Source organism: Phaseolus vulgaris, chromosome 6 (genome assembly GCF_051622355.1).
Source record: "Phaseolus vulgaris cultivar YP4 chromosome 6, ASM5162235v1, whole genome shotgun sequence".
NCBI lineage: Eukaryota > Viridiplantae > Streptophyta > Magnoliopsida > Fabales > Fabaceae > Phaseolus > Phaseolus vulgaris.
In genome coordinates, this window is record NC_143503.1 from 34,946,905 (window position 1) to 34,957,010 (window position 10,106).

A 10,106-nucleotide genomic window follows, 5' to 3' on the forward strand; every position below is an offset into this window, starting at 1 on the left:
AACAGTCATTGATACCGCACAATTGAAGTACTCTTTGTCACCAATAATTTAAAAAATATTATACCTCGATCTAATATGCCGGGTGTTAATTCCGCAGCATTTCACAAACTTCACCAGTCACATACCATCTAAAAGAAGAGGAAAAAAAAGAAGGGAAGAATGTGAACACCAAAGACTATTATTATTATACACTAGATACACTCTGCAACAGTTTTGGCACTCTTATGGTGCCAGAAGTTTCTTAACTCTGGCTTTCCACTCAGGCACCAACTATGTCTGGGATTTCGATGTTGAATTTGATCCTAAGGTTACCCCTCTTCGAAGGATCTTTGGAAATTGGCATGCCTTCCCCGGTGAGGACTTCTTCGTAATCTGGATCAGTGGCGTTGTTTATGGCGATGTTCAGGCCCCTGCCATCTAGAGTTGTAAGTTGGATGGTGTAGCCTTGTTGAGCTTCAGCTTCTGTAAGTGATATCTTTTGTGTCACAACCAAATCATTACCAACTCTTGTAAATATGCCGTGAGGTTTCTCATCAATAATAAACACAATATCAGCTGCAATGACATTTGGCTGCTCATTTCCTTTCTCTGGGAAAGTGATTTTAGTTCCCTTCTTCCAGCCCGGTTGGATTTCAATGTTCAATATTTCCTCCACAGGAAAAACTGTCCTGCAAACACAAATGTAGAGGAGGGAAATTATCAATGTGACTGCTTGCTTATATGGCACACACAACAAGTGAAAGAATAAGCTTTTGTTTCTTGTCATTGAGAACAAATTGCAGAGCTCAAACAGAAGAGTAGCCGAGGGAGTCTGGTATGCACACTTTGCACAGTTGAGTGATAAATTGAAAGTCAAAATCACTCTCATGCATATCTTCACCCTTTAAGTGTGTTTAGGAATTGATAGTGGCAGCCCCAGCCCAAAGTTCCAACCTGAAAAGGTGTTGCATAATGGGTATGGACTCATTGCTGGTGGAAATATGTCAAATTGACAGTCATAGCCTCGCAGTTTGACCCATTTAGAGTCTGGTTTGTCCCAATCTTTTAAGAAATAATTTAGTTAAAATATGTTACAGTTGTGAGCTTTCAAGAAAACTTCAAATATATTTTTAATGAAAAATATTATTATTTAACACAATATTTTATCAACTAAATATCTGACTTGAGCTGGTTGTAAGGGCTATAAAATGCAATATGCTTTCATGGTTTTAACCATTTCTAGTGTGACATGTTTGTTAGCCAGTCAGCTTATTGACTTGTTTAGTATTCGTTTATTAACTTGTAAGCCTAATATTTACAACTTGTTTACAACATACCCTGAAAGATTATCAGACTAATAAGTCAGGAGGCACATATAAAAGCTGCAGCTAAAAAAAGACTTGTAAAAGGCTAACAGACCAGACTTAGGGGTCAGGAGATTATAAAGCAGATCAAGCCAAGCTTGGCAAGACCTTGACCTCACTTAGCCTATTTCCGTTCCTATATTTATCCCAATTAATGTTCAATCAGTCACCCTTCGGAGCCAACAATGAGTAATGGCCAACTGCAGTGACCATATCAAGATTGTAGCAATGAGTTTGTACACCAATCCTTACCCAACCACAAGAATTCATTGACCGAAAAGAAAGGAGGGGAAGAATTAGCAGGGGAAATACAACAAATCAAGACATCTAACAGACAACTATCTAAAGTAGCAATCACATATTTTTTTGGCTTGGATAAAAATGTCATAAACACAACAAAATTTTAGTTCCAACCCAACAACAGAACTCATTCTGTTCATGGCATTTAGTTAAGAGAAGGTTCACGTATAAATTGTTGTAAATTGAAATGACAGGCAATGAAAACTTACCCGCTTGCATGTACAATTTCCCTTGAGATTTTCATCTTTCTGGTACTCCCCTTGTAGAGCTCCTCAAGGCTGCAAAGCAATGTATTTTCGATGGGAGGAGCCTTGCGGCGTGGACCTTCATTCATAGGTCTGCCCTCTCTGAACATGTCATTGCCAAACATTCCACCAAACGACCTTGATACCCACGATCCTCCCCTCATGCCCATGCCTCTGCCTCTGCCTCTGCCACCACAGTCAAACCCCATTCCCATTCCTCCAAATGGGTGTGAACTCCCAAACACTTCCGCAAAAATGTTGTTTGCATTTCTGGGATTGAACCTAAATGGTGCTGGGCCATGCCCAGTTCGGAAGAAGGAAGCTGTACCTTCATCCGGTGTTGGCATTCCACCTTTAAGGCCACCTTCTCCATACCTATCATAAATTTCTCTCTTCTGGGGATCACTTAGAACCTGCATCAAACCAACTTACTAAACCGATATACCATATTCATTTCACAGTTCACACAGCCTCCCAAAGAAAAATAGACTGAAGGAGAGAGATGAATAATTGAAACAAACATAAAAGGATTCCACAACTTAGTATGTGAACAAGCGTGCAGTTTGCTTGCACCCAAGCAACCGTGTGAGTTACCTAGAACAAACAAAAGTAACTATGTGGCAAACAATTAACTGAGTCAGCAAACTTCTCTATACAAAACTTTAACCATACACTACTGTAATTGCCCCTGCAATCTAGAGGATGCATAAAACCGTGAAAAGTTACAATTCAGATGATCGATCAACCATCACCGAGTGCAAAATAGAACAAATAAAATTGGCAAGAATATTGAATCATCATGACAAGATTAGAAACAAATGAACAGAAACTGAAGTCAAACAAGGAACAGTATCATCGAAGTGCAGTTAAACCGTGACCAAGGTTTAACACAAAATCAAGGTCAAGGCTTGTCCAATAACTGAAAGGAAGGATCAACATCATGGACAAGAAACTGAAGGTGGGAAAACACAACTAACCAAGGCAGAATAACACTGACTGAAATCAAACCTAGGATCTAAATCTATCATCTTTAGCACACCGACACAGCAAATCAAGGACCATTGATGATGTTACCTCGTAGGCTTCAGATATCTGTTTGAATCTAATCTCAGCCTCTTTTTTATTGGTTGGATTCTTATCAGGGTGCCATTTCATTGCAAGCTTTCTGTAAGCTTTCTTCAATTCTTCATCTGAGGCATTATTGTCAACCTCCAAAATCCCATAGTAGTCCATCCCCATAGATTCACTCCCCGTTTTTCACTCTTCTCTTTCTTCAGCCTCAACCTATCTGATCATCAACAATTCTTAAACATAAACTGTGCAAAATTTTGAGGAGATAACTTTTTTGTTTAAGAACCCTTTGTTTCTTTAACTTTTGATCATTATATATGGGTTTACGTCAACTGTGTTTAAAAATTGGATTTTTGTTTTTATTTTTATGAAACTGACTTAATCAAATTTTATGTCTGTTTATATTATTTGCATAATATATCTCCATGCGATACACGAGCCTAAAAGATCTGATGAGATTGATTTACAAAATGGTACACACACTGAATAGAGGGTACAATAATGCACCATTAAACCAAAAGGGTAGAACCGTAAAAAGAGTTTTAGATAAAGAGTTGTTCTAAGGTGGGGGCCACAATATAGTTACATTATAACACCTTATCACTTCCTAGGAAAATAAACACATCAATTTTTACATTTATTTCAAACCTTACATTAATTTTTTTTTTATTTCTTCGTACAAACTAAAATAAATATTAACTCTATGCAAAATAACATAATTATTTTTGCTAGTAAATATATATACACACATAAGGTTCTTTTTTTTCTCTAAAATACCCAATTTATTTATATTTTTATACATTTCTAATAACTTTAATTGTTTAAATCTGTAATTGTATGAAATGAAGGATTTTTTTAAGTTTATACTATAATATATGTAAATTTAATTTTACATTTTAATATATATTTTAATAATATTTTATTTTTAACATTGACTGTAGATGTATGGTGAATTTCGTGCGTTACATAAACTTTTTCAAATTTATGATACTTAATTTAAAAAAAAAAAAACCTAAAATAGGTAAATTGGGGTTAGTGGTTTCTTAATATTTTTGTGATATTTATAACGTTAATATTATATATTAAGCTAGTTTTTAAAATAATTATCTTTAATTAAGATTTTTTAACCTTTCAAAATGTAGTATATATTTAACATACTTTTTTTTGTAACATGTTGCCATTAATTTTACTGGTTTGAAAAAACTTTATTTTTTCTGTAAATTTTTATTCTCTCAACTGTAAATGTAATCAAAACATGATACGATCCCATTATCACTCCTCTGATTAAATCAAATAGGAATAGGAAAATAAAAGCAAAATTAATTAGATAATAAACAAAAATATATATCGTTTTCAAAGCGGAAAAATATATAATCATTTAAAAGTGAGAAAAATAATAAAAACTAAATACAGATTATAAACATATATTAATTAAAACATTTCAATCTAAATTGAAATTGATTTATTACTATAAAAAATAAATAAAAAATTGATTCTCTCCCACACTTTCCTCTAGACAATTATGAACATCTACCCAATTTTCCCATTTTGAGGTGATTTCAGCGTGGAAAAGGAAATTTAAAGATATATCAATAATCTATAATGATTATATAGTAAAGAAAATATAAAATCTAACAGAAAAAACATTCTCTTCCTCGTTCCTCTTCCTTGAAAACAAATATACTATAAAAGTTAAAATATTAAAATGATAAATTCTCCTTTCAATTCCATATGCACCTTCATAATAATTATAAAAAAATCAATTTTAACTTTTAAAAAAAATTAAATAAATATAAATGAAATAACCTCATTTTCTTTAACTAAATCTCAGTTGTACTCCTGAAACTGCTATACCCTCCTTCTATAGCAACATTTTTTTTTTACAATGTTTCATAAAGCAATTTTATTATTTAGATGGGTGAGATGTTAACGAAAGAACAATATAAACATATCATAAAACTTATTTCAATCACCAACCACTTATTACAAATAATTATCATAACTTAAAATTGAAAAAAACACTACACTCTTTATCATATTTATAAATATTTTAAGAATATTATTAAAATAAATAAAAAAATAAAAAAAATATAAGAGAAAGATATGGAGGTGCACAAGAAAATTTGCCTATTAAAATTTGTTTCATATATCAAAATTAATGTAGAATAACACAAAAAATTCCAGAAAAATAAAAAATAAAGTTAGATCCAATCCAATAGACTTTTTCTCTATCTTATCATACTTATTTTGACAATTTTAAAAGATAAACAGTTATTTTATTTTGAATCCAAAATCTATAAATAACATATATAATAACGATTAATAAAAATCACACGTTTTTATAATTGAATTTTTTATACACTTTTCCTTTTCCTTTGTACAATTTAACTTTAACTGTTTTTTAGTGCTGATGTTTTGATAATTATTTGTTAAATTGTGTTAAGGGTTTTTTCTACCTTAAAAAAGTGTGGACAAACATACACATCTTACACATTAATGAAAGATAATATTATTAAAATACCATGGTTAATAAATAATTAGTTTCTTAAAGTAACTCCATTAGTTTTTTAAGTGTGTTTAAAGTTTCTTTTAAAATTAAGAAATGTAATAATATTTATTTTAATTAATTTTTTTAATATTTTTAATTTAGTTTTATTTTATTTCTACATTATAATAAAAAGTAAAATTATAAATGATAAACGAGTCATGGTTTTTAAACTCTAAAAATTAGATAAAAACAAAATCAAATATTGAATTACAAATTATTCGTTAAATTCACATAACAGTAAAGAGAAAGAATTACTTACTCGACAATCAGCATCACAGACAGCGTCGCCGCCATCGCCACCACCACCTCCCTTGGCTTCCTCCACCGTCGGCCATCAACGAAACAGGTTTTGTTGTTTTGTAAATTCTTCCTTTGTTGTGGACACATCTGCACTTGGAATTGGATTTTGAGTGGAGATGGCGAGCAGAGGGCGAGGACGAGGAGGGCGGGGGGGATGGGGACGAGGAGGTGGGTTTACTACATTTGCTTCTCAAGTGCCATTCGATCTTTTTCCTGAGGTATTTTTTTTTTTGTTTCATTTGTTTATATTAATTCATTCATACCCTAATAGTTCACCAATTTTTGTTTTCTTTTTTGTGATTGTTCAAATGTTAGGACCTATACTATAAATGATTTGTAGCTTTTCAGTTCTTGTTTATTAAAACCTCAAAATTACCTCAAAGTAAATTTGAAACTGACAAATAAAGAGTATGTTTCTATGTTTCTTTTTTGTCTGCATAATCAAGTGCCTATGCTCATTGCTTGTCACCGTCTATCCGATGATGCAGGATGTTACTTTGCCTGAGTTTAAAATAGGTGAGATAGATGCTAATACCAAAAAGTTGCTTAATTGGAGTAACAAGCTACAAAATTACTGGAAAGCCTCTCCTTATCTTTTGGAGGAGACAACCTCAAAGAGTAAGCATTTAGTTGTCTTTACATGTGCATTGTGACATGGGTATAACTAAATCATTTTACTGCAGTTCATTATTATATTATTGTGTAAAGAATCTGAACCAGAGAAAATCTTGTGACAAACTGATATGCTTATAATGCCAAATTATGCTTCCTACACCAGCTGGTAATGAAATGGTTCCTGGAATGAGCAGGTTTACACCATCATACAGCCAGACATACTATTTCTAAAACATTTTCTACGCTTTCATTGAACCATATTTATCCTAAATATCAGCCTCCTTCATTCCCTAACGGGCATACTTTCTTTTTTTGGGTTAATTTTCTTGTTTTATCAACAGAGCGGCAAACGATGCACATAGATAGATTTTCTGACAAGAAGAAGAACGATTTTACCCGTGACTCTCTGTCACAAGTGTTAACGTTCAATGATTTTCCTCCGGAGTTGGTTCAAGGTATGAATAATGGAATGGACTGTGAAGGCAGTGGTTATATTTTACATTCAAAAAACCCTACTGTTTTTTTATTATGCATTTAAGGTTCATGTTAGCAAATAATTTAAACTTAAATTGGTGTTTTCAGGTAAAACCAAGCGGGCGTCAAAACGAAAAAAGTTTCGATGGAACCCAGAGTCAGGTTTAGTAATCATGACCTTTCTCCTTTTATGTGGTTAAATCACTATTGTGAATACATTCTGAATTTATGAGGTTAGCTCAAAACAAGCTTAATCTTTGTAAACAACTTCCACTCTCTTTAGAGAGATTTATGAAATTCTCATTACTCAAGAATTGCATGTGTTGTTCTTCTGATTGTTATATGTACTATGAATGCAGCATTCTATTATAGATTGTAATATCGTTGTATAAATGCTTCATAGCTTACGGTGTTGAAACTATTATTTATTTGATAGAAACATTTTATGGAACTTGCTTGGGATATTATCTACATCTATAAAGTGGATCGTTGTTTACTTATAATAATGATGGTAAGCCCTTGGTTTCTCTTTAGACTGATAAAGATGTTTGTGTGACAGAGATGAAGAAAATGGATTTCTTTGAACAACAAGAGAAAACAAACCAGGTAAAGCACCTATGTTTAAAACTATTTTCTGTGTATGTGTGTGTGCTAACAAAGACACTAACACTTTCATTCATTTCATCGCAACATACTAATTATAGGGGTTTGGGTGTTAAGGGGTATCTATGTCCATGTTGAATAATATTTGGTTATTATAAGATGCTCGGTAAAGAATTTAAGGTTTTTCCTATAATAATTAGCTTTTGAGGGTAGGTTCCCGTGTACTTGGATGCTTATCACTTTCTGTACACATTAAGGTTTTCTGTGGCCTTTGGAATGTAATTGGAACCTACAATTTTTAATTTCTGGCTTGGAATATATTGTAAAATCAAAATTTCAATTCCTGATAGCATTTTCAAGGAATTGAGCTATCACTAATTGAATATATCCTCAGTTCTTCTAGATCCTAAGATTTCAAATTGAAAGAAGCTCAAATTATTAAGAGGCAGTTTCGGATCCTCACATATGGTGAAATAAGTTACTGCAACCTCAGTTTGGTTCCTTTAAAAACCTCCCCTTCTGCTTTCACCTTGCCACTATAATTGCCACCATCATTGCAAACAGTGCCACAACCTTTGTCACTTGACACCAACACCATAATTGCTGTCACCACCAGTGCTAATCCCATTAATATCCCTTTCTTCATTGTTTCCGTCAATTTATTACCTCTGCATCCACTATCATTGTTACTGCCACCATCACCACTACTCCCATTGATGCAACTCTCCATTAGCTAAGTTCAAGGAATGTTGAAAACTAGATCATTAGTTTTGGGAGTAAGATTGCATTTGGTCCACATGAATATTGTATTTGTTTTTTTTATGTTAGTTTTGGACTACCTTTCCTTTTCCAGTGAAATATGTTGATGATGGTTTCACCTGCAGGGAAAAGAGGAAACCGAAGAAACCGAAAAGAAAGAAGGAGAAGATGAAGATGGAGATGGAAATGCAGAAGAGGAGGATGACGAAGATATGAGTGATGATGATTATAATCAGGTTCCGCTATAGCCTTTTCTTTGATGTGTTAAAATTTCTATTTGTCTCTATGTTCTAATAATACATTTTAGTCACAAAAACTTACCCAGCAAAATTTTCAAATTGAAGACAAAGGTAAAGATGGAAAAAACTAAACCTGCCCAGCTTTTGACCATGAAAAACTTGCATTTATATGGTTTCATGTGTCTATCTTCAAACCTTTTTGTTGAATGGAGTCAAGGTTAGAGCATTACCTGAATTTTTTAACTAGATATACTGATAACACATAAGTTGATAATGAAAGCAAGTTTTTTAGCTGTAGCAGCATATCATCTTTGATCTTTCCCCCTTCTTTGTAGGAGAAACTAAGTGTCTCTCATTTGCATAAATATAATTGGAAAATTGGGTGTTGTGAGTGCGTGTGGTCCTGCAGATCCAACTGATGATTCATTAGCTATCCACAATGGTTCTCTGCCCCTTCTGACCCCATACAAAAATATAAAATTGAAAAGAAGAAAATAGTAGGATTGGAGAAGAGAATTAGAAAATAGGAACATCAAGGATTTAGTCTATCTTATGCTTGCTCAATGCTTTGGGAGGTTTCTTTGAAATTTTAAGTGGATTCCATATCAAACTTGGCATCTGTTCAAATGTTACTCATATTATGCTCTTCAAGCAGTTGGGAAGTAAACAATAGAAAATAATTTGACCTTTGAAGGGAAAAGACAACTAGATGATGAGAATTGCGATGTTTGGTCTATCTTGTTGTTCCTTTCAGATTTTTGAGGTTTCTTTTAAATTATAGAAGTGAATTCTATGAATTTGGAATTTGCTTTCACATATTATTGCACTTTCTTCCTTCCTTCGACAACAGGTGGTGGTATGAACTTTTTTCAGCATTCAATGATTTGTTACTAAATTAGATTTTGGTAGTTGCTTAATTTGACATGGTGGCGGCATAGGGAATCTATCACTTCATGTAAATTTTTATCAGTTGGGTTGGGGGAGGTTCTGATGGTAGTAGTTTGAAGGGTATTTATTTCACTGTTTTCCCTCTTCTTTCTTATTATGCCTGTATGTTGTCTTATCTTATTTAGCATACGGTTGCTAGGCTGTGTTTTTCGTTTCCATGTTTGAAAGAAAAAGTAAAATATTGAAGTATCTAACTCAATTAAAATTTTGCAGAATATAGATTTTGACGATGACGATGATGATTACAATGATGTAGATGACGGGGACGGTATTGTCACTTTACTTTCTCATTGCATTTATCATTTACATTCATTTTAATAGTGTAATCACTTTACACAAATATTTTCCACTATCGCAGATGAACCAATCTATTAAATAGCTGTATGGAGAAAGTTCTGCTCCTCCCGTGACAGCTATACCTTCTGTAATGTAACAGGTTGGGAGTTCAAATTGTACGTTAACCGTATTTGGGTTTTATTTTTATGCTAATTTCTCTACCTCCTTGTAAATGTTTAGTTTAAACAAGTATACTACTTGACCAGAAAGAAATTTTGTTTACAGAAAACTTGTACAAAAGAGCAACTATTTTTTAGTAATGTGTTAGTTTTTAATCTATTTGAGTAACTTTAATCCTGTTATGTTAGGTTTTCTGAGACCAAAA

At 32.8% G+C, this 10,106-nt stretch overlaps 1 protein-coding gene and 1 non-coding gene across 2 annotated transcripts; one reads left to right on the forward strand and one right to left on the reverse strand.

Annotated features, from left to right (window-relative positions):
• Nucleotides 1–31: 31 nt before the first annotated feature.
• Nucleotides 32–3,328, reverse strand: LOC137832555 (uncharacterized). Its single transcript, XR_016521574.1, has 3 exons — nucleotides 2,963–3,328; nucleotides 1,853–2,301; nucleotides 32–668 (listed from the first exon to the last, which is right to left on the reverse strand). It is a non-coding gene; the product is annotated as an uncharacterized LOC137832555 (transcript).
• Nucleotides 3,329–5,698: 2,370 nt separating this feature from the next.
• LOC137832556 (uncharacterized) lies at nucleotides 5,699–10,069 on the forward strand. Its single transcript, XM_068640770.2, has 8 exons — nucleotides 5,699–6,025; nucleotides 6,296–6,425; nucleotides 6,764–6,877; nucleotides 7,005–7,058; nucleotides 7,456–7,502; nucleotides 8,384–8,494; nucleotides 9,659–9,713; nucleotides 9,804–10,069. The coding sequence occupies exons 1-8, from the start codon at nucleotides 5,924–5,926 to the stop codon at nucleotides 9,818–9,820; spliced, it is 630 nt and encodes a 209-aa protein (XP_068496871.1). The 5' UTR covers nucleotides 5,699–5,923; the 3' UTR covers nucleotides 9,821–10,069.
• The last annotated feature ends 37 nt before the right edge of the window (nucleotides 10,070–10,106 follow it).